Genomic DNA, 25,221 nt, shown 5'->3' on the forward strand with positions numbered 1-25,221 from the left:
AGTATATTCATTAGTGTAGTAAAACTCAGTTCCAAAGAAATATTACCTAGAAAATGCAGTATCTCAGAAATGGCAGAAGATTAGTTTCGATCATGATACAAAATGGCGCCCTTACACAAAATGGTGCAGCGAATGCTAACTTACATAAAACAATGTGAAAGCATAATTTTCCATTCTAACAGACCCTCCTTTTAGCATGAGTTAAACATTTTGTATAACAGCAAAGAAAGACATATGCTGCAATAAATGATGAATAATTGTCTTAGGAAAACTCCATATCTTCAGCTTCAGGAGGGAAAACAGTAAGGAGGGAGGACGTTTCAAAAATACCCTCATCTATTTGCATGAGGTCTTCTACCTCCTTCTGAATCATAATAGTTGCATTAGTATCATTAATTGATATTTTCTTAGGAGCGACGAGGTTGGTGCAGTAAGAGCATCAAAAGGGCAGACACTGGATCAGGACACAAGAGATCAAAATCACAACTAAATAAATCATATTTTCAAGAATCCAACTCCAACCACCGAAAAGCGACCAACTCCAGTTCACACTTTCCATTCCTTTAACATTTTCTAGATAACTAAAATGTGTTGGGTAATGTTCTTTTCCATATTGGTAATCCCTACTACACACTGGTCTCCTACTACTGAGCACACACCACCGCTCTTAGCTAGGATGAAATCAACAGCATATCTAGTTTGCTCAGAATATATCCCCATACTTTCCAATTGGGTGGTGATGTCACGCAAAGCCGCTACTGTGGAGTTAGGCAGTATCTGCAGCTTACATCCAAAATATTTTCTAGCTTTCTCACCCCTGGCCATAGCAGTTCACCAAAGGTAATGATGGAAGAGAGAATATACCCAAAAATGATCCCATAACTTTAATTGTTGACCTCCAAATCTGTTAACCCATCAAAAATTCTGCAGTTAAAGTTCTTTTTACCCACCTTACATTTGGCTTACTGTACTTGCAAGGCACGCCCAGAGGGAGCACCATTCCTAAAGCAGCAGCATCTATACCGTTATAAACATTTGAGTAAGTACAATTAGACAGAAATTAAAATCCTGGATGTGCATAGAGTGGACCTTGATAATCTACAGGAGCATATCTGGTGTTCATTCCAAAAGTACTCCGATCCATCTTTTTCACTAGAGACATCATATTTTTGAACAATATTATTCCAGAACAGTTGACATTCAAAAATGCGTCAGTAATATTTACTATCGGGCAACATGCGGGATAGTAACCAGCTTTTCTGGTAACTGTTAAATCTTGATAATGCCAGCCCACTAGGGTAATGTTCTGCTCTCTCAGGTACAAATTATCACAATATGTGTTATTATCACACCCTGGATACCCCTTTCCTCGTGGCTTTCTGTAATACAAACAAAGGTCAGGATACCCCATACCAAACTCACCCCTTACGAAGTAGGCTGGGCAAGTATACGTATAATTGACAAGTGACAATGGGTAAGCAGTCCATAAACTTGTAACAGATTAGGAGGGATAATAAGCTGTACCTTCTCCAAAAATTCTTTTATGGATGTCTATAAATACATTAGTCGGGGATGTCCTTTTTGTGTGGATTTGAGAAACAACCTTATTCTCAGTACATGACGGTGCATCCTGATTACATTCCAAAACCCAGGACACCCCTCTCAGACTCAATAGCAGTAGAATCACAAGAATAGCTCATAATATCGTTTTCTTTGTAGACCACAATACACATTTATGAACAGGGGGAATTACTGGCTGCTCTTCATCAGCAACCATTCTGCCAAAGGGATGCATAGCAGTTGATAAAACAAGGAGGCAAAATGCCAGCAAGAAAAATATACAAGTTCCCAATGTCCATCAGAACCTCACTGGTGCAGGTTCCTATTGTACATCAAAACGTTGGTGTTCTTGAGCACCAGTGGTGGAACCTGTTTTGTCCTAAGCTCGGTTCCCACGTCGACCAGGATAAGGTACCCCCAAGGGGATACTTTCGATCTATCATGTCCAATGTTCAAACAGTGCACAAATCTCACATCACCCTAAACTAGCTCTGTACTATAACAAAGTACACCCTAACTTACACAGTCCATCCCTAACTAATCTGACTTCTCCGTTGGAGCACCATTCCTCAGGTAAGGGCGCAAATTGTACCTAGTGACCCAGGGGCAGAGGGATCAGTAAAACGCGGCTCCTGGATAGCCCATATTTCTGGAGGCACTGCTGCATTCAGCACTTCATCATTTTCCTCATCCGTTTTTGTCCAGGGCAGTCTGGCATCGCTGAAGGGGACAAACTGAAGCACAAACTCACACTCGGAGTTCACTACTCCATCCCTCACCCATTGATCATAGGGCAAGGGTAGAGGTATCCAATGAGTCGCGTGCACCCAGTTCTTTCGGCCAGAGACCTTGACAGCTATGGGTGGAGCCAGGAGGACCTGCTCCGGTCCCTTCCACAGCGGCTCCAAACTCTTCTTCCGCTGGAAGTTTCGTACCAGCACAAATTCACCAGGCTGAATATTGTGTCTGGGCCCTTCTGGTGTGCCTGGCAGGGCTTCCCGGACCTGTTGGTGAATAGAAGGCAAATTTCCAATTAACTGGCAAAGATAGTCTATCAACAATGGATACTCAATATCTGAAAACCGACGAGGGTGCGGGATGCCCCAGAGGTTTGCCAGGCGTCCAAACACGACCTCGTATGATGACAATCCTGTCCTAGAATGTGCTGTTGTTCTTGTCGACACAAGAGCAAATGGTAAAGCAAATGGCCACTGTAACCCTGTGGGCTCCTGAATTTTGGCCAATTTGAGTTTGAGAGTGCCATTGTACATTTCAACTAAACCCACTGACTGTGGATGATTTGCAGCATGGAACTTTTGCTTAATACATAAGCCATCACAAATTAATTGAATCACTTCTGCATTGAAATGACTTCCGTTATGACTCTAAATCATACAGGGCAAGCGGAAACGAGGAAAGAACTCCTGCAGGAATACCTTTGCAGTCGTAACGGCTGTATTGTCTTTAGTGGGATAAGCCTCAACCTATTTACTGAATGCACAGACAACCACCAAAACATACTTCAAATTATTGCACCTATCTAGTTTGATGTAATCCATCTGAAGGACCACAAAAGGAAAAGTGGGTGGTGCAAAATTACCAGGTAGTATAGAAGTAGCCTTTCTAGGATTGTGCATCATCCACACCATGCAATACTTCACTAAATGTGCAGCTGTTTTCAAAACGTTATCGTTCTGCCATACAGGACCTAACAACTTGCAAATACCCTTAGCACTAATATGGGCTGGGCCATGGGCCATTGTGACTACAGGAAGAATATACGCATCTGGCAACATCCATCTCTGCTTCCCTGACTTAACAAACCAACATCCCTCATCGTTCAATTGTGCTGTACTTTCTTGCCACATTGCTAATTCCTCTATTGTGGCCTCACTTTGTATCTCCTTCACATTCTCAAGTATATCCTCAAACATGGTAACATCTGGCACCCACCTAGCGGGGCCCGCTACAAACATTCTTTTCATTTTAGTCTGGGCTGTTTCCTTAGCTGTCTGGTCTTCAAAAGCATTTTCCCTACCTACATTGTCAGTGACTTTCCAGTGGGCACTACACTTTACTACGGCCAATTTCTTAGTGAGTGTCAAAGCAGACCAAAACCTCAATATGAGGTGCCCATGCTGAATCTTTGTACCATGCGAAGTAAGAAACACTCTCTCTGCCCAGAATCGGCCAAAGTTAGGTGCAACTCCAAAGGCGTACTGGCTGTCAGTATAAATATTGACCACCAGTCCCTCACTTAATTCACAAGCTTGTATTAAGGCAACAAGCTCAGCAGCTTGGGTCGACTGATAAGGAACCTGTGATGTCTCAACTACTGTATGCAGCATAGTGATAGCATATGCAGCAGTTGTAGTGCATTCTGGTAATTTAAAACAAGAGCCATCGACATATAGTCCCCCTTGTGGGTCAGATAAGGGAACATCAGTAAAGTCTACCTGTCCTTTTGTCTCTTCTTCTGTCTGGAAGATACAGTCATGTTTATCGATCTCATCACTCGCAGAAGGGAGGGGCAGTAGCATAGCTGGATTCAGAGTGGCATATCTGTTGATCGTAATATGTTTAGCGAAAAATGTTAATTCATAGCCAGTCAGACGTGCACTGGTGAGGTGCTGTGTCTTTGTCGTTTCAAAAGTGTAGCCACAACATGAGGTACCATGACTGTGAGATCAGTATCAAGTACAAGTCCAGCCGATTGTCTTATCGAGGTGGCCACACCGGCGACCACTCTTAGACAGCTCGGGAGGGCTCTTACGACAGGGTCAAGGACAGCAGAGAAATAGGCACACAGCCATTGCTCATCTCCAAATTTTTGTGTCAAACCAGAAAGCACGCAACCAGCCATCTCTTGGATGAGCAACACAAACGTGCTTGTTATAGTCTGGGGTGCCAAGTACTGGAGTTGAACAAAGCTAAGGATGGGCAGAATTTGCGTAGTCGCGCTACGCAAAGCTCCACAAAACAGTAAAAAATCTTCGCAAGCACGCAAAGTTTCGCAAACACGCGGAATTACTTGTTCCGCCCGTTCGCGATGCTTTTTTCCTGTTCCCGAACGCTGTTTGCGTGCTCGGGGGGAAATAGCTCACAAGCACGCATTTTAAAGCGCAAACAGGCAAAAAATTCCACGAAGCCGCAGAGCACGGAACAGAATTTTCCACCCAGGCCTAAACAAAGCCCAGTTTTTAATTGCTCAAAAGACTGCTGACATTCAAGCATCTTAGGCAGGGGCTCATGCACATCTTTAGTGGTTAGTGCAAGCAAAGGTTTGATTTGCAAGGAGCAGTTCTGTATCCACTGCCGACAGTAGGAAGTGATACCTACAAAAGCTCGCACATCTTTCTGAGTCTGTTGGATGGGGATTTTAACAATGGTACTGATGTGCTCAGGGGTCAATCTCTTACCCTCCTTCGACAGTAGTTGACCTAATTAGGTGACCTCCTGAAGACAATACTGAAATTTAGAAAGAGAAACTTTATGTCCATGGTGAGCCAAATGCAACAACAATTTAACTGTACTATCTCCGCAGCCCTGTTCAGTATCAGAAGCGATAAGGAGGTCGTCAAAATACTGTCCCAATACATCACCTGTAGGAAGCAAAAGGGCATCCAATTGGCTCTTTAAAGCCTGACTATAAATACCTAGACTCTCAGTATAGCCCTGAGGAGCTCCACAGAATCTAAAGCTTCTGCCAGCTAGGTTGAACCCAAACAGATAGCTGCTATATGGAAGAATAGGAATACTGAAGAACGCATTTTTCAAATCAATGACAGAAAAGAATTTAGTAGTGGAAGGAATCATTGTCAAAAGAGTAGTAATGTCAGGGACCACTGGAAACTGGGGAAGCACTATTTTATTAACTTCACGCAAATCAATCACAAAACAATAAACATCTTCATGTTCATCAAGGGAACCTGAGGGTATCCATTTAAGAATTGGAAGAATAGGGCTATTACAAATATTAGCATTCGTCTCCTCAACCACTCTCTTCTTAATCAAATCCTGAATAATTAGCATTAAAACTTGTTCTCCTGCCTGTGGTATTTTATACTGAGGGATATGGAGCAAAATAGCACCATCCTTAACTTGTATCGAGACTGGAGGTATCTGCATTAGTCCCACATCTGTGTCGCCTGTCGCCCACAGAGCAGGTGGCACATCGGAGAATTCAACAGGAAGAGGCGCATCTTTGGACAAACACTGTTAAGCACATACTACATCAGGACCCATTGTCATATAGACACCTGCCGGGGAGCAATAAATGGTAGCATGCAATTTCTTCAACAAATCCAAACCCATTAAATTTTCACCACAATTAGATGTCAGCAAGAATGACGGATCCACAGTGAAAGGACCAATAGTCAATGCAAGTGGCCTTGAAATGGGGCTTTAAACGGTACTCCAGAAAAACCTACCGACACATTATTATGGCCAGACCGTGCTGCCCCAGGGACCGTATTTTGAGAAACAGAACTTTTTGTCGCACCTGTATCCACCCAAAATTCCTTAGTCAAACCTTGCAGTTCCGCTATTACATAAAGACCGCGTTGGTCTACAGGTATCGTAACTGGTCCCCCACTCTGTCCCTGGCTGTTCTAGCGTAAGACATCCCTGTCACTTCCTCCATATCATAATCATCATGATGGTACTGTCCATCCCGCGGGTCATCAAAATAATTATTATCAGAACAACCCTGTGAGGCTGCAGCATTCTGTGCCCTATCAGCCCCACCAGCTCCACGACCCCGTCCACGGGAACCTCGTCCTCTAGTAACTGCTACCTTCTGCAAAAGCACAGGACACCTGCTATGCCAATGTCTGTTCTCCTTACAGTACGCACACTGATTCAAACCCAGGGGCGTAGTGTTTGGCTGCGTACTAGTGCGTGGAAGCTGTTGGGAACAACCACCACGTCCTCTACCATTCCCTCTAAAAGCCTGATGTAACAACACCTTTGTCTTTAAATCCTTATGCTTTTTCTCAGTCCTCTCCTTTTCCTCATTATCCCTATGCTCATAATACTGCGCCATATTAAATAAAACAGAAGGGTAAGAGGTGGACCAAGTACTTTCAGAGGCCTGCAATTGAGTCGCAATTTCAGGCAGCAGATTCGAAACAAATCTATTAACAAACAACCAAACACCTCTCTCAATAAACAAATCCTGACCACTGTAATCCAAAAACATACCTCCAAACCGAGTGAAAAAATCAGACACACTCTCATCTTTCTTTTGTCGACAAGCTTTACCAGTCTACTTTTCTTGGCGGAATAAGGGAATGCATATACGTAATAATACGGCCGGGCAATGCTAAAATTATAACTTGGCTTTCTTTCCCGGTCCCATGCTTTAATCTGATCCCATGTACCTCCCAATTCCACAACATGATCTTGCGTGTGCACCAGCCTCCAAATATTAAACGGAACCAGTAAACTAAAAAATATTTCAATAACAGCAATAGTCATTACAGTGGAAGAGGCAACTTCAGTCAATTCTTTATAATATGCAGTAGGATTTTTCCAAGGATCAGGCAAATGAGTCTTAAGTGACAAAACTTCACTTCTTTTCCACGGAGTATAAACCCATTGCTCCTGAAAACGGGCCGCCACCCGCGCCCTAGTAATATTACCATGGCCATCCGTTAATTCCGGTATCTCAGGGTGATATATGGGATGGGAGAGTTGTGTTCTGGTGGGTGCTTCCCTGGGAGGGTGTGGGACCCCAGAAGTAGAGGTAGGGCGGGGCATTCTTGCCCGTGACCTCTGGTCAGCCTCAGGGTGCGGACCCCAGATTGGAGGATCAGTGGAAGTTTGAAACTACACTGAGAGTGAGAGTGGAGAATGGTTGTGGTATACCAGGGGTTACTGCCCCCCACTCTGTGGTTTGGCAAGGACCAGTGGTATCTGGGTGGCCTAGGGCCTGGTCCTGGCCGTGGACAACTAGGGAGTACCAGTGGGGTAGCCTAGTTGGGACCGAATTTTTGTTGCTGTTGTTGTGTTTTATTAATTAGAGGAAACAACGTGAATTCAGAGTGGCACAGAACCGGAGGGTGTCCCTGCAGTGCGGGCCCATGTCCATGTTTTCTCGCCTGAAGCAGGGAAGCCCATCAAGGGAATGATTGGTCTACCCTGCATTTTGGCTGGAAGGGGGTCGTGTTGGACCTGGCCCTTTTGGCAGGTTCACCCCTAAACTTTTTGCATCTATCTTGGCCTTTTTCCCTATGTAGTGTTAGTAGTTTTAGGCCTATAGGCACTTTTAGCACTGTGTCCCAGTGTAAAGTACATACGCTCTGTGTTACATTTAGTGAGACTGGCCTGCCCTCCCATAGGAATGCATGGGGGATATGTGTGTCCATGGTAGTTCCTGAGGTGAGAGGAGTGCAGGGGTGAGTTTGGTATGTGCAAACTCGTGGGATTAAATGCTGCGCAATGGTGTGCGTAGATTTATTGTGACTGGTGGAGAAGTGCCACTTCTAGAAGTTGGCATGTCTGTGTGCTGTGTGATGTGAATTGCCTGTCTGGCTTGTGATTGACAGGAGCTGAGAGGGCTGGGGAATTCCAGGAGCCAGTGTGAGTCTGCCCGGTGGTGAATGGAGAGATCTGCATGTAGATGCGAGGGACGAGTTGCACCTGGGACCTGAATGGGGCTGGGCCTTCTCTTCACAATGCTGGCTCCACCTCCTGTGGTGCGTCTGATGTCCCTGGCCGGTCCTGTGAATAGAGTTTGGAGCTGAGCAAAACAAAGTGCTCCTGAACCAGTTGTATCTGGTTCTCCCCTTGCCCTACAGATGCAGAACAAAGGAAAATGCTGTATAAAAGAAGGGGCTGTGACCTCATGAAAATGTTCTTGTTTTTGGACTGGAAGCTGCCAGGGGTGTGCTGCTGCTGGGGCCCAGGGGAAGGCTTGCCTCCCTGGGCCCTGCCCTACCCCTGGATGCCTGGAGGACTGCTTCTTGGGACCCTTCTGCCTTTGCTGGGGGCTGTTTTGCTCCCTGATGCCTAAAGGACTTTCGCTTGAGACCCAGGACTTTGGTTGCATTCTTTGGTGCCTTGTGTGTGCTTCGCTTTTACTGAGATTGGTGGGTGCCCACCCCGCTTATTTTTATCTTTCATTGCGCAGGTGCCCACCCTGCGCCTTCGTTTTTATTTTATAATTATTGCGGGTGCCAATCCCGCTTATTGGAGCCCAACGTGGGTGCCCACCCCGCATTTTACTGTGTTTCATGGGTGCCCACCACGCTTATGCCGCTCATTTAATCATTTGTATGCGCGGGTGCCCACCTCGTGACTTTGCCGTTATTTATGGTGCGCAGGTGCCCTTCCCGCGACTTTGGCCTTGATTGAGGCGGGTGCCCACCCCGCCGTGTATTTTTGATTTCGAGGGAGCCTACCCCTCTTTTTGCCCCAAGAAGAAAATCACCGCCGTGGCCCGCGGCAAAACCAGGAAGTCCGGCCCGCGCCGCCTGACTGTGGGCGGGGCCTGGTGTGCTTCACTTCCGCTTCCCCTGACCCGGGTGAAGCCGTGCCGTGCCTCGCTGGGCGGAGAAAGAGACCGAGGGCAGGATTCCCTGCGGGGCTCCCGTGACAGAGACGGAGCCCCGCATGCTGCCTCGAGTGAAGCCCCGGTCCAAAGGGAGGGACCGGGTGAAAAGCAGAGTCCCGGGTCCCAGGAGGGGGCCCGGGTGAAAAGGAGCCGGCATGGTAAAGAGGAGACCTCCCCCCCACAGTTGAGAGAGAGCCCGGTGAGTGGGATGGCAGAGGGGAGGTGAAATTGAGGCACCGGTGCTGGCACCTATCTTCTGAGCGGCCCCACCTGGCAGCGGACCGCTCCAACGGGGGTACATATTTGTTTTAGAGACTTGGTGGCTCCAATGTGAAGGCACAGAGGTGCCCAGGCCCCATAGGCGCATTTCGCCCAGCTGCCCCGCTCGCAGAGGACAGCTGCACCTCATGGGCATGGTTATTTTGTACTGCATCGGGGGCATATTGTATTTAAAACACCAGTGCGCTCCACAGTGCTTTGGGGCAAGTTCTTTTTCTGTATTGGCGCATATTTATTTCGGGAGCCCGTGCGCTCCATGGGGACATGTTTGTTTTCTGAGCCAGATGGCTCCAACGTGGAGCACATTGGTTTCAAGGGCCATTGAGAGCCCATGCCTCATATTTAACTTTCCCAGCTGCCCAGCAAGTAGTGGGCAGCTGCAACGTTTAGGCCTGTGCCGATTGCACACCCTTGACTTCCACAGCCTTTGCAGCGTGCCCTGACTCTTGGGACATAGGGCATCTGAGCCCTGTTTGAGATGGCCAGTTGGGCAGCGGGGGACTGTGAGTTGGGTAGGGCGTCAGGCCCTAATGTGATTTATGTTCATGTGATTATGCCTAATGTGAGTTATGATTAAGATGTTAGTGTCTAATGCGTTAGACTTTTAATGTGAGTGTGGTGCTAGGAAATGTTATTCATTTAGTATGATTTATGCACCCTGTGTTATACCTCTGAATGTGTTTTATGATTATGAGGTTGGTTCACATATTATGGTTTATGCTAGTGAGATTTATTCCCTAATGTAGTTATACTTAGGAGGTTAGGGTCCAATGCGTTTAGACGGGTGAGGTGACTGCCTCATGTGTTTATGATGGTGAGGTTGGCGCAGAATGTAATGTGCGCCTGGTGTGATGCTGGGCATAATGTAGTTTATGTTACAGGCCGATGCGAAGTACAGTGATTACCAGTAGTACTGGTTGTGTTCTATGTTTATGCTAAATTCTACATTTACCAAGTCCACTTTGTGATGGTACTGACAGTGGTCCAGTTGTCCCTGTCAGGTGTACATAATCCCTTGTAAATATGACCTAGGGCCAGGGGGCCCCATGTATAATATGTGCTTACGATTCTAATGTGTTATGATAATACAAAGGCTATTTTTATATATAACCTTGTGTGGAGTTTCTTTTGTGGTGGGCCTGGGATGTTGTTGCTGGGGGCGTGTGCAAATACTTCACACATTGCCTCCGGGATAAGCCTGACTGCTCGTGCCAAGCTACCAAGGGGGTGAGCAGGGGTTATCTTTGGCGTGTAATTTCCTTGCCCTGACTAGAGTGGTGGTTTCTGCCTGGCTTTGGCGCACGCCTTAGCCAGCCAGAAATCCCATTTCTAACAGTAACAAAATATTTGTTGAGTTGAAATCCCACAGAAGTTAGAGAACAGCGATGACAGAAATGGCCAGACTTTCAACTGGATGATTTTGCAGATTATTTTATTCATCAGTAAATACAAAGCAGCCAACGCGTTTCACCCTAGCTGGCTTCATCAGGGCAATTTGGTAGTTTCACGCCGTCAAAACACGGTGTCCAAAACAAGATGTCCAGTTCGGTCTGCACTCTTTTTATAGTAGTTAGGTTTCAGTCGTAGAATCTGAATAAGTATAGTCCAATGTGTGAAAATCCGTTATGACTAATCCCCTTCATCGTGGAGACTCGTGTCACATCCAAAGTGGATGTGACACGAGTCTTCACGATGACCACGTGAAGAGGCTGGCGATTGAGCGGAATAACTCCCTCAGGGACATCCATATCTGGTGTCTAAACGAGTTGAATGTGGCCCATCATGCTTGGCGTTGATCAGCGTGATGCTGGATGTGGGTTTGGGAAAACACAGTGTCAGTCTGCTCTCCGATGAGGCTTCTGAGCAGACTTTTGCTGTCGCCTATAGCTAAGTTGATTCCTGCAATGTTTTTCTCAAAACATGATATCCACTTTACCGCCCCATCCATCAATGGCGGCAGTGTGTTCCTAGGCCCTTCTTTGTCCATCTGTCCCCATCGAAAATAGCTGGTCCCTTATACACTCTTCGGTAGCAACAAGCATATTTTGGTGTGGAGTGACTTTGTTGGTTTCTCTTCAACGTAGCGCTTCCATCTTCTTAGACATTACTGCATGTAGGGGAAGTTCCATCGCGGATCTCTCCCTCCGTGCCGGATGCAGTCTTTCATGATGGCCATGTCCCCTGGTTTTAGGGATCCCTCCTCCAGCCAAGGTGTGTCATACTGACCCTTCCTTTCAGTCTAGCAGGCCAGTAGATGGCATAAAGGTCGCGCGAAGGCCCTTCCTTCTTCTCTTGACACTATCTCTCTAGGGGTCAGTTTACCTGACTGACCCATTCGAGGGAAGTGGCTGATGTCCTTGTTGTTGCTCTCCTCACGCGGGCCTAAGTGTGCCATTCTGTCCCTCCTATACCATAATTGGGTTTCAGTTAGGCTCTCCTGTTTTTTTAATCTCATGGTCAGCCCCTCTCCTACATCAACAGCTGGGTGGAGTGTAGGTTTCTGCTAGGAGCCTCTCTTCTGACTCTTCCTCAGGCTCAACCACAAGTGGAGCCCAGGGCTCTACTCTGGCTTCCTCAGGGGTAGCGTGTGTTATTCTACTTTCTTGTTGGGCCTCCCAGGTGAGAGCTCTTTCTCATCTTTGCTTGTTCCTTTCTTCTAGCTCCCACCAGGACTGCCATCTTCACTCAGTGCTGCGTGCTGTTCTTTTGGGTAGCGTTTTCACCTAAAGCTCACTCCCTGATGCTTCCTCCGCAGCCTGAGCATACCCTGGAAGGGTATACCCTATGGCTCCTCTCTCAGTGTCAGACCTGGGAGGGCTGGGACCTCAATCTTCCCTCCACTGGTGGTATCCTCCTCCAGAGCTGGTATGAACCTCCCTCTGACTCTAAGATGTTCTAAGGTGCGGTTAGGAGTATATGCTTCTCGTCCCACTGGGGCTTAATGAGCCACGACTGATGGGAGAGGGGTTGAAGTTCGAGGGAGCCTGGCACCGTACTGGGAGAGGGCTGACTTCGCCTGAGCTGGTCGGTCTGATGGTATCCCTACCCTTGGTCTGGTAGCTTACTGCGTAGTGGGGGGTCCACTGGCCCCCTCGACCGGATGATTGGTATAACTCAGCTATGGGGTGGCTGGGATGGCAGGCATCAAAGAGAGAACTTCCCTGCTGGTGTATGGTCTGGGGGTACGGATGCCTTGTGTGCATGCCCAAGGATTGTGTTACAGTACAGGGGCACTGTACGAGAGTAGGATCTGCTTCTTATAGTTACCCCCACTTTTTGCTGATGTTTCACTGTTTTCGACTTAGACTGGCTGGGATCCTGCTATCCAGGAGACCAGCCTAGCTGCTTTCTCCTATAAATTGATTGCATGTACTTTAGGTACACTCCAGATTTGATTCTGGGGTACCCTTATAAGTCCCTAGTATATGGTATACTATCAACCTAGGGTATAGGTACCACAGAGGCCTCTCAGGGGCTGCAGCATGTATTATGCCACCCCTGGGAGACCATTAAAAATGACACAACAGGTCTGCTACAGCAGCCTGTGTAAGGTGGTGCATGCACCCCTTAATTAGATATAGGTTCCCTATATCTATCCATATCACTGCACATATACACCTATCAGTCACCCCTATGGCAGGCCTTATCAATCCTGAAGGTAGGGTGCTGGGTTTTATGTGAGAGGGTGAAACTGCATGAGCAGAGCCCCTCTGCAGCCTTCGGAACCTCTATTCCGAAGTTGTTTGTGATGCAGCCTACCATATACTCTTAAGTGCATTCTAACCTCGTGGTAAATGCTAACTTTAAAACAGCTGCATGGAAACATGTCGTGTTTGGTGTCAAACACCTTGGAATCATACCTCACCACCAGTAACTGGTGCGGGAGGTATGATTACACCCTACTAGAGGGAGAAATATGACAGCACCGGTACACTCGGTACCAGCTTTGCAAACGCTGGCATCACAAAATGGATGCTGCCAGCCACAGACACGAGTTTGCCCTCCTTCTGCTGGATGAAACTCCGGCAGGGGAGGCTGGACAATAGGTTTCCTGTCACGGGGAGGTGTGACCACCATATGCTTTTTTGGCAACCCCTGAGGCTGTGCTTTGGGCTACTGTAGTCCTGACCCCGAGCAGTAATTCCATTGAAGATTTCTGGCCTACACTCCATGAGTGTTCCGTGGGCTGGTATTTTGTGATTTAGCTCTGGGTCCCTTCGCGATCCCTGGTCCGTCGACCTGTGGGTCGCTGTGAAAGTAACTTTGACTTTCCGTGGGCCTTCCTGGTTGCTCCAGACGTGCCCTGACTCTCCATAGCTTGGAGAGTCCCCAGGACCTTGTTGGTCCTCACCGAAGCATCTTTCCTTTGACCGCGTGGGTTGCAGTTGCAAAGGCTTGTTGATCCAGACACTGACCCCCCCCAGCACTCAACATCCTTCATGGGACAGCTCATCTCTGGACTTTGGTTGTCATCGATGTCTCCTGGTCCCCGTGGCTGCAGAGTCAAGCTTCACCTCTTCTCACCTGAAAAACCCGACATCGGTGGGCATTCGGCTATCGTGCCCCTGGTCACTGTGAAGTGACACAGACTCTGTCCCCTCTGCTTTCAGGTTCTTCTCAGCTCTGATCCAGGCTTGGATCACACCGGACTCTTTTCATTTCCACGGCAGCAGCACTTTTCCACATCACGCCATTGAAAACTACGAAGGTTTCCGACATCACTTGACCCCTATGCACCCGGCTCCTTTGGGATAGGTAATACGGGTATCTCGGTACTCTCAAGGGTGCTGGCCTTAGAACCTTCTATGTTTAACTGGGTTTGCTTAAAGTCCTCTCCGAAGTGTCCTTAATCTTTAAAATTCCAACCGCGACATTCCCATAAAGTTGTACGGAGCTCGCGTCTGTGTTCTCACACTGCACTCGTCCTCCGTGGTCCCCCTGTGTCCCCCTGTGTCACTACCTTGGGTGGTTCCTTGGGGTCCCAGCGATCCTACGTGCTCTAGGCACAGTGTCTAGTCAAGTTATGGTTGTTATACCACTTTCTTAGTATATCGTTTGGTCGTCCCCTGAAGCCCACTGTGTATGGTGCTATTTACTGTCGTTCTACTGATTTAATATTGTGTGCTTTGTTCTCTAATCTCATACAGAGGTTAGTAGAGAGTGTTTAGTAATAAATACATATATTTTATATATTTTTTGTGTGGTTTCTCCTTTCATTTGGCCATTCAGGAGGTAAATCTGGTAAAACAAGCTGCTTTACATTCCTTTGGGACTTAGCCTGAAGGCTGCTCTCCATAGCTACCACTAGGATAGTTTTCAATAAAGGTTGTCTTTAACCTATTCATCAATAAGGGTTGTTTGGACTGGTACAAGGTGCCCACTTTAATTAGTGGTCAGCATATACCAGGCCAACTTCTCACAGCCACCTCGAAGATGGCCCATAGTTCTAGTAGGGCCTCTCGTTTAGCCTGCTTTTGACTGGGACACCAGGTCTGTATGTTGGCCCTAGTGTGTTCTGTGTTGTTGGTGTTGAATGTTCCCCTCTCGGGCCATAGAAATGCATGCACCTTGGTAAGGGCATGCCACTCATTGTAGTGTTTCTCTAGTTTCCGAGCCTGTGTGGGAAACCTAGCTTGCATGTGGGCTAGTGGTGTCTCCATGATGGATTAGGAAACTTGTTAGGGAGTTTACACATTTTTGACTGTTTCAAGGTTTTAAATAATTACAAATTCTCTTTTGATCGTGGGGAACCTATGCACACGGGGATGTACCGGCAACAATCTATTGGTTACGAGCGCTAAAAAAAAGTTGAAACATAAAAGTACTTAACAATTGACAAATGAAATGAAATAGTATCAACCTGTAACAAAGTACAATGGTTAGTTTAGAACAGTCCAACGTTGGAATTACACTCTATGTTACACCTAAGGACCGTGTGTACCTCTACTGTACCCTCAAGTGGTCCAAACAAAAAAATCTATCTCTTCACTTCTTTCAGGCACTGTCAGTGTTAAGAAACAAACATTCCTTAAGAAAACTCTTTTGACTAAAAAATAGGAACAGGGTGGTTGCCCTATATAACACACCAAGAGCTTACAGTACACCAGTTGTGTAATGCTCAACGGTTTAAGCAAAAAAAAGAGTGGCCCTATATAACACACCAAGGTCCAGGATTTTACCAGTTGTGTAACGCTCAAATATTCAAGTAAAAGAAAATGCATTCTACTTTCACCTTTTCTAGCATGCTGACTAAGGAAAAAGTGATGTACCCACTTGTCCTAATTTGCCACATGCCACATAGTGGGACTAAGGATCAGCTGTAGGGCCACATGTATCAAATAAACATTTTGCGGTTACCAAATTGCAATTTTTACCGAATCGCTATTTGGTAATTGCAAAATGCTATTTATGTAAGGAATTGCCAAAGATTTGGTGGTTATTTATCGATACCTTCATATTACCTAATAGCGATTCAGTAAATCACCAATTACTATTAGGTAATATTATTACATGCTTTCCTACGCCTGACAGGCCCATAGGTGCAAATGGTTTTGCATTAGCTTATTTGCGATTACCTAATTAGTAATCGCAAATTAGGTAATACAAAGCCAAAGGTGCCTGGGGCCTAATGCCACCCTGAAGCACCCACAAACAAATAAATATGCATATGTAAAGCACACACATGCCCTAGGGGCATGTGTGCACTACATGGCACTTTGAAGTCAATGGTAATTACATTTCCCAAATGCACAGTTTGCATTTGAAAAATGTTTCATATCTGTGCTAAGAGAGTCGCAATTTGCAATTCCCAATTTGTAGTCACAATTTTAGGAAATCGCTATTTTTGCAGTTACCTAAAATTGGGACTACAAAACCTTGAATACATCATGAAAAACTATTTTGCATTTCCAAATGGGAGATTTTACCCAAAAGCATTCATACATGAGGCCCGTAGTCTCTTACCCTTGTGACGGCGGCCTGCGGACGGACCTCCGCTAATTTATTATGGTGACCGCTCATCGGTCTTTTTGCACAGATGTAAATCAATTCGGGCAGGGGTCCTTGTCCTTCAGCAGCAGTCGGGCTCGATAAACCAATATCTCTTATCAGTCTCGTCAAAATGTTCCTTGGATACAAATTTACCTTGATGAATAGAAAAGACAAGAGGCGTTTGGCAAAACAGAAACAAGTTGGTTTAATTAAATGCAGCGGCCAGGAAAGCATGGACAGAATCGCTTCTGAAGACAGTCTCGATGTACAGAAGCTTTGGCCGAATACTTACACAGTTCATGGGGTACAATAAAACAATTTCACATTCTTTGAGAGCATGTGGATCCGGGCTGAGTCATAAATTATATCTACATCCATCTGATGGCGGGACACAGGTGGCTCTCGACCTTGGGGATAGCTAGCGTGGGCCAGTATGTATGTGTCTAGATGTTCAGCTTGAGGAACACGTGATCACTATATGTGGTGTGGATGCTGTGTAGATTTTGCTGAGTGATCCCTTACTACATGTGGCATCCAACTTTGTAGAATTTTCGGAATGAGAGCTTTTGGCCAAATGTATTTAATTGGGGCAAATTTCCTCTGGCCTGTTTGTGGTGTGGCTTCCTATCTGGGGGATCGATCAGGATTTTACATGGGAGCGCGTTTGTCTTCGGGCTGAGTGTAACCCCATCTGTGACCTATCAATCAGTAGGCCTGGGTTTGGGTTGCAGGGCCTGTGTGACCAGGGTTGATGGGTAGGTAATTTGGGGTGAATTCGACAACAATGATACGTGCCCAATATTGTGTGCGCACAGAACATGGAGGTCCTTGAAATCATATTTACCGATATTCTCATTATTATGCATACAGTTATCATAGCATATTTCGCCATTGCTGTCACTAGTTTTTACATGTGTATGCGTGCATAGTTTGTGGCGCACAATGACATTACATTCCCTGGTGTTGCCGCTGTTGGGCCTCCACATTTCATGCTGTACATTCACATCGTGTTCATTGATATTAACATAAGCACAATACCGTTGTGAGATGGAAACCTGCTGCTCTGTTACATTGTTTTGCTAGTGCAAGCATATGCCGCAATGCATAGGGAGTAGTATATTTTTCTACTTTTATTCTTTAAATTATCTTGTAAAGGTTAATGAGCTTTTGTGTGTGTGTGTGTGTGTGTGTGTGTGGGTGTGTGTGTGTTTATTCAGGTTAAGCAAGTGTGAATGTGAGAATGAGAGTGGGTGGATGAATGGATGCACGAGTGCAAGCATTAGTGGCAAAGTACATGTATGATGACTTGATTTCCTAAAAGCATCGATGTGTGAAGAGCCACTTTCATTTTTAATACTGTCCTACTAGCATTGCCATTGCGTGTTTATGTTTTACGTGAAGCCTATACCACTGCTAGATGTTACTGTTTTATCATTGGATCGTGGACAGGTGCAATTATCCCTACACAAGGTATGGTGCCAACCCGACATTCTGTCATCCCACTCACTGGATCTTTCTCCTCTGTAGGACCTGGCGGACGCTGATGTCAAAACATTCTCGGAAGTGGCCTTAGATATTGTCGACATCCCCTTTGGCATCACCGATAACACTGAACTATTCCAGAAGTATGGAGCGTCTCAAGATACTGTTATACTGTTTAAAACGGTAAGGCCGAACCAGGGTATGCATAATCTGATGATGGTGTGTGTAATTGATGATGGGAATTGACTGCTAGGAGGGAGTGTTAGGAAAGGAATCTGCTGGGACGCTCTGTGAACTGCACTGGCCGGGCTTGGCCCCGCCGAGTGCATTGTGACTTTTGGGCATACCTGTTTTTTTGGCGGAATTTCCAGCGAAACTGTGTCCACAGAGGTGGCGCTAGCCTTTATCAGCCTCTACCAGCGAAAATCACCGCTAGCTGGCCACCGGCCGGGTTTGGCTCTGCCGTGCGCTCCGTTGTAGACCACAAGTCCCAGCAACCCCGTGGTCAGCCACGTCATCTGGAGGCGACAGGAGGAGTATTTAGGCAGCCTTGGGGCCGAGGACTGTAGGACGCTCTGTGAACTGCACTGGCCGGGCTTGGCTCTGCCGAGTGCATTGTGACTTTTGGGCATACCTGTTTTTTTGGCGGAATTTCCAGCGGAACTGTTTGTCATCTGCAGCTATACCTGTATTAATCATAGGTAAAATATGGGAAAGCATAATCCTGTGATATCTGTTCCTGCCTCAAAACAAAAAGTGTCTCTTAATCCTCCACTACCCAGCTTAACTGCTATAGATCGCATGTTGCAGAAAACCATTGGGGTGGTGGCTAATGCTATTGAAAGCACAGCACGCCGCCTCTCACTTCCTCCTGGCTCTCTACCCCCCTTCCGTCTGTTAATGTTTCAGTGCTCACTGTTAACTCACAGGACCCGACATTATTGCCATCTTTTGTTGCTCTTCCAGGGGTCCACCATACTCCGATAAATCAGGATACAACTTCTATTATGGGTAATATATCTCTCGATTTTCTTCCTTTACCTACAAGGTTATCAGCAACGCCTAACTTTTTCCCAAACAAGGTCACTCTTGATATTTCTCCTCAGGCCATAGACCCCACAGCTAATGGGTGTTCAGAGACGCCATTAAGCCCAATCTTGGTTTCTGATCTAAGGCCTAGCCCAAGTAGTGTTAGCCCGTGCATAATCACTAGAGGGCGAAAGGCTAGGCGTAAGTCACAGCTTGATAACAAGGAATGCCTAAACTCGAAACTTGATAAATGGAATGTAGGTGGTAATAAATCAAAGAAAGTGACTGCTAAACAGAACTTACTAAAGGGGAAGAATGCTGCTAATAGCAAAGCATTTGATACTGTGCCCATTTTAGATAATGGAAGTGGTATATTAGCCGATGTAAGCTTCTGCAAAAGAATGGAGACTCTTGTTAAAAAATCTTGTAATGCCCCTGTAAGCAGCGGAGTATCCAGTGTTGACATTGCCCCGCTGCTTAATGATAGTCCAAATTTAGGGCGTTCTCCAAGCTCTGCTAATGAAATCCTCTCTATTGCCCATATCGAGCAGATTTGGAAGTCTCTTATATTGCCAGTGCTTGAGAGGATTAAAGTTTTAGCAGAAAGATTGGACCGCTTTGAACAAGGGACCCTTGATAATTTTTTTTCAGTAAAAGCTCTAATTAAATTAGATTCTAAAAGTGTCCCTGTCATTGCTGAACAGAAGCAAATCTCTACGGCTGACCTCTCACAATCAGGCAAACATGCATCCTCAAACCAAAAAGATGCCTTTGAACCCCTGAGTGGAAGTAATTCCCCTGTCCCGGCCAAAGTAAACCATAAAGGCAGTAAACCAATAACGCAACCATCGCCCAAAGGGAACAAGGGAACTCGCGGGAGTGTGTCTACATTAAGCCAGATAGGTGGCGATACTTGCAATTTTGCAGTGAGGCAGGGGGCAGATCCACCCAGTTCATCTAAAAAATCTGATTTAGCTGATATTGTCGACACTAGTTCTACCCACATCAATTTGCCTCCCGCTTGCATGCCCTATGTAGTTGTTTTGATGGGAGTGCCACGGCTAACACCGGGTAAATCGGAATCATTTAGTGAGCTCAAAAACAAAACCACATTCTGGTTAAATAACAATAGACCTATCTCAAGGCAACTCGATGGTCAAATTCTCTTTGTTAGACGAATTGGCTGGGTGGGTAGTAGGATCAAGGATATCCCAGGGGATTGTATTGTTGTCAATTTTAGGGATGCACGAGTTGTAAGGTCCATCTGTAACCGACAGAATGTGCATGATGGCACCGGAATTGGTACATCTGGTTTGGGTTACTTTTATTCGCAGCCCCCTTATCGACAACAAAGACAGAGTAATGGAAAACATTTTGGGGGAAGGCTTCTTGGCGACCCTGAGATGCATCTATCTGCTGCCTTTGGCAGAGGAATAGATTGCTGCTGTAAAAGAGATATTGGGTACTGACCCAGTGGCTACGCCCTTGCTCATTGTTTGCCTCTTGCTGATGATAATAAAAGGCCCTATAGGCCTTGGTTTTTGACACATTCCCTTGGGATATTCCCTACCCTTCCTACTCTACTCCCCCCTGATACAACCAAATCGGGGGAAAGGCTAGGGCCAGTACCCCCAATCGCTGAGCATAATTGTTGGGGTATGGAGCGGGTGGCATCAACTAATAAACTCAAATCTGAGATTGGGTTGACCAACAATTGGGATAACCATGCTGGTCTTATTGTTACTACCGTGACCCCAATAGCCCAATCTGTTGATCAGAGTAGCGTCTCCCTTTTGAATACTCCTCCCTCGTTGTCCTTGGCTCTAGATCGAGTAGCCAAGTTGACGAATTTATCTAGTGTATCGACCAAATGCTCCCACGAGCAAGTAGTGGCCGACTCAACCTTAAAGATTGTTAGCTGGAATATCGCAGGTATCTCCAGGAAGTTAGATCTTCCAGAGTGGAATACCCTGGTGGAGACATTTAAGATCTGTATCTTCCAGGAGACCTGGAGTTTAGAAGCCAACTACAGAGTCGGCTACACTACCTTCTTTATTCCAGCGGTACCTTCAACCACTGGGAGGGGTCGCCCTTCAGGTGGACTCCTTATCTGGGAGAGTATCTCACTGGGTTGCACTATCAAACAAATACAATGCAACTCACCAGATATTTTAAGGATTACACTTAGAGGCCCTAATAGGGGGAAAACTCTTGACATATTTAATATATATGCAAGGGGAAGTAAAGGCGGGTCCCTATCTCTGACAGTAGCAATGCTAGAAAGCGAACTTAGAACTTAGAAATTGTTACGTTGCTACACAAGTCCTGGTCGCAGGGGACTTCAACTGTACATTTGAGCCCCTTGCGACAGAGGATATCTTAGATCTTAGTGAGGATGATGCTAGGAGGAGCATACCCCCACTTACAATCCAGCCAATTAAAAGATGGACGCAAAGGGAAGTGTGGCTCAATGATTAGAGCGGCAGACCCTGATGCAGAGGTCTAGCCCGGGACCAGGGTTCAATTCCCCGCCTCGGCGGGTCTTGGGCTCAAAAATTCCACGGACCTGATAATTCTCGCCTCGGTGCCATTCCAATCATGGAGTCCCACTCTGCAACTCTGGGCAATAGCTTGCTTAATCTCCACAACGGCCCCCACAACGCTAAAGGATGCCTGGCCTCCACCTTGGGGGTGCCTAGGAGTGGACGCCTCACAGGGAAAAGCCAGGATGGGTTCCACAGCGGTATTCGTACAAGCGCCGAGAGGCCTCCGGGTAGTCATGCGCTATACAAGTATCCATACATTTACATAACTGAATGCACTATCCATGGAGTTTGGGCTACAAGCAGTAAATGGCCGTACCTTTTCAGATCCCTCTGGGGCTCATACATGTAACAGGGTCAATCACTCCTCAAGGATTGATTATATTCTCCTTGATTTTGGACTCTGGCAAAATGTGAAGGACATGGCCATATTACCAACTGTAGACAGCGACCACAACCTTCTTTCCCTGAGCCTAAAGCACTTATGGCCGACGGTAAATGGCCTAATAGTATTAAGTGAAATGAAGTCCACCTCGAAAGTTACTTTATCAAATTGTGGTAGGCGCCTTAAGTGGTGTAAAGTTGTCTTGGATGAAGGGAAAGTCCAGTCTATAGGAGCTTTGTTGGCAGCTTCACAAAATGAGATGGACATGATCTGCTCAGACCACTGTGATCTCTCAAAGATAACGGCAGTATTCCAGAATACCACAAAGTTGGTGGGAAAACGTTTCCTGGTACAAACACGAGGGGGGGCCGGGAGAGGTCCTAAGAGGCCCATGGGTAAACAAGGCTGGTATACATCTAATTGTAGGAAAAAGAAGACCGCTCCAATTAAAGCAGTTAAGGCGAAGTCACAACCTCTGATCCAACATGCGAGGAAAGAGTATAATCTGGTGACAGTAAATGCCAAAAGGGAGTGGGAGGACCAGTACTGGCAAACTTTAAAAGAGGCCAGTGCTGGGAGGGATGCGGGCCTCTTTTGGAAAACCATTAGAGCTAGCAATAGCCCCGATAGCAATTTTATAACGTGTAACATCACTGGCCAGTCATGGGTCGATCATTTTTCTAAATTATACATGTCTCAGCAGGGAGCTGCTAGCGATTTAGACTTATCTAGTCTACATATACCTCCAGGTGATAGTACAACATGCCCATTTTCTGTAAAGGAAGTCAAAAATGCGATTAGTCGTATTGTGCCCCAAAAGGCAGCTGGCCCGGATGGTATTCCTGGAGATTTGCTCCGCTTTGACTTGCCTAACTGGGGGAAGCTTATTTACACCTTACTTATAGCCATCGATAACGGCGCTCCTATCCCTGAGTCTTGGAAGGGGGCTGAGGTCGTCCCTATTTTCAAAAAGGGCCACAGGGACGATCACTCCAATTATCGCCCAATTGGTCTATTAGATTCCTCCCAGAAGGTTATTGGAAAGGTGGTACTCGAGAGAATCTTACAATGGGCTGAAGAACATAAGATTCTCTCTGAGTACCAAGCAGGGTTTCGGGCTGGAACTGGGACAATAGAGCAGGCTTTCAGATTATTGTTAATCTATTGGAAAGTGGTTGTTATAGGCAAAGGCAGCCTTTACCTTGTGTTTATAGACTTAAGGACTGCCTTTGACCTTGTACCGGGGACGTCTTTGGGGAGTACTGCTCGATATGGGGATCCCACCAAATATTTTATCAATTCTAGTGAGGTTACACGAAGGAAACTTTGCACAAGTGAGGTGGGGCACTGAGGGCCAAAAAACTACTAGAATCCCAGTGGAAAGAGGGGTCCGCCAGGGATGTGTTCTTGCTCCCACTCTTTTTTCACTATATGTGAATGGAGTGGTTAAGCACCTGCTGTCAATTCCATCTGATGCGCCTTCCCTGGCGGGCGAGCGAATTCCTACCCTCTTATTCGCTGACGACACGCTTTTAATTTCCAAGACCCCGGTGGGCCTCCAAAGCCTCCTAGATAACTTCCAGGCCTTCTGTACCAAACGAGGGCTTGTAATTAATACAGATAAGACTAAATATCTGGTGTTGAACCCCCCGAAAAAACTTGGGCGACCCCCAGTACTTAACCATATAACCCTAGAAAGGGTCACTGTTTTTGACTATTTTGGTATACGTTTATCAGATACTATGCAGTGGTCCCCGCATCTTTCCAAAATGCTGCTTAGCCATAAGAGGGTCACGGGGGCGCTCCTTAAGGAACAGCGCTCCTCCTTAATTAGACCGATTGCCCCCGTCATTGATATCTATAAAGCAAAGGGAGTAAGTTCTGCCCTTTATGGGGCCGAGCTGTGGGGTACTTCTAACATAGATCAGCTGGTTAGGTCCGAAAATAAATTCTTAAGGGACCTTATGCTACTTCCCCAGAGTACCCCAATGGTACCCCTACTGCTCGATCTAGGTTGTCATACTATTAAAGATCTAGCAAAACTTCGGCCATTGCTCCTGTGGGCTCATCTATGGCGAGTCCCGAAACTGGCACTTTATGCGAAGGGGTTATCAGAAGTTATGTCGATGGCAGGGTGGCATAAAATAAAATGGCTAAAAGGTCTTCCCCCCGAAGGCAACATTAAAGACCCTGTATTGGAGGTGGGTTGCAGCGAGAGCCAGCTCTGATTCTACTCCAGGTAGGCTAACGGAAGAATTTTTAAAGATAAAGGATGTGGCACTTCGGGAACCCTATCTAGACATTGTCTGGAAACCCGTTGATAGGGCTTTGTATTTCCGATTTAGGGTGGGGGTCCTTCCAGTGCGTGCCTTTACTGCCCACTGGAAACCCCCATCCCAAACATCATTATACTGTCCAATCTGTAAAAACAAAGCAGAAACTGTTGCCCATATCCTGTTTGCCTGCCCGGCATACGTGTCCCTGCGGAAAAGCTGGCTGAAACCAATTTGTCGTTTGTTGGGTACCAGGCACCATAATGAGGCACTTCGCATTTTAATGTCGGATACACGACCCTTGTTTGTTTGTGGTCTCTCAAAGTTTTTATCATGGACTTGGTCCATTAGAACAAAAAGGCTTGAACAAAATGTTTAACATGTATCTTAACGTTCATGGTTAAATTGTGATTAAATTTTGATTAATTAACCTAATTTTATACTTGATGTAAATAGTTTTTTAAACCTGTCTTTGTATATATGTGCAATGCAATTTTATATAACGTGATGCTTTTAAGATATGTTATTATCGAATAAAGTCTTATTACTAATACTACTACTGCTGGGAAAGGTATCGATGGGGCTCGGGCACCTGCTTTTTTTTTAAATTTCTTGCATCTTTTATATAGCGCGAACTCGACCCGAAGGTATTGGAGCGCTGTACATGAGCACAGTATTTACATTACATATTCAGGCACGGGGAGATTAAGTGATTTGCCCAGAATCACAGGATGTGGACGCAACCCCGAGGCTCGAACCCTGGTTTCCAGCACCAAAGTCGGCAGTCTAGCCCACGAACCACATCCTCTCCCAATCCTCTCTTTGCTGAGGTCAATAGAAGGGAGAGGAGGAGCAGCAACTATCCTGGCCACGGTATCTTTCTTGACAATAAGATTTATTTCCTCATTGCGAAACCACAAGGATATAATCTAATTCACAGAGAAGAGGCGTGCAGGGTGATGGAAAGTGACCTTGCACACTTAGGTTAGTTTGTGTCCTTTCCATTGGACTCTGTGAGTTGTAGTCACATTGACATTGCCAGTCTTATGGTGGAGGAAGCACCCTGGCACAGTCAACACTTTCATTCAAGCACATTTAAGGCCAGTGGGGGCAATTTACGTAATC

At 46.1% G+C, this 25,221-nt stretch overlaps 1 protein-coding gene across 2 annotated transcripts in view; it reads left to right on the plus strand.

The window, feature by feature from the left end:
* Positions 1–25,221, plus strand: part of PDIA2 (protein disulfide isomerase family A member 2) — a 709,180-nt gene that overhangs the window by 225,572 nt on the left and 458,387 nt on the right. For both annotated transcript variants that reach the window (XM_085632194.1, XM_085632195.1), the window contains exon 4: positions 17,912–18,049. In XM_085632194.1, the coding sequence (XP_085488320.1) occupies positions 17,912–18,049 (138 nt within the window). The remainder of the gene's footprint in view (positions 1–17,911; positions 18,050–25,221) is intronic.

This window comes from Triturus cristatus, chromosome 10, assembly GCF_964204655.1.
Source record: "Triturus cristatus chromosome 10, aTriCri1.1, whole genome shotgun sequence".
NCBI lineage: Eukaryota > Metazoa > Chordata > Amphibia > Caudata > Salamandridae > Triturus > Triturus cristatus.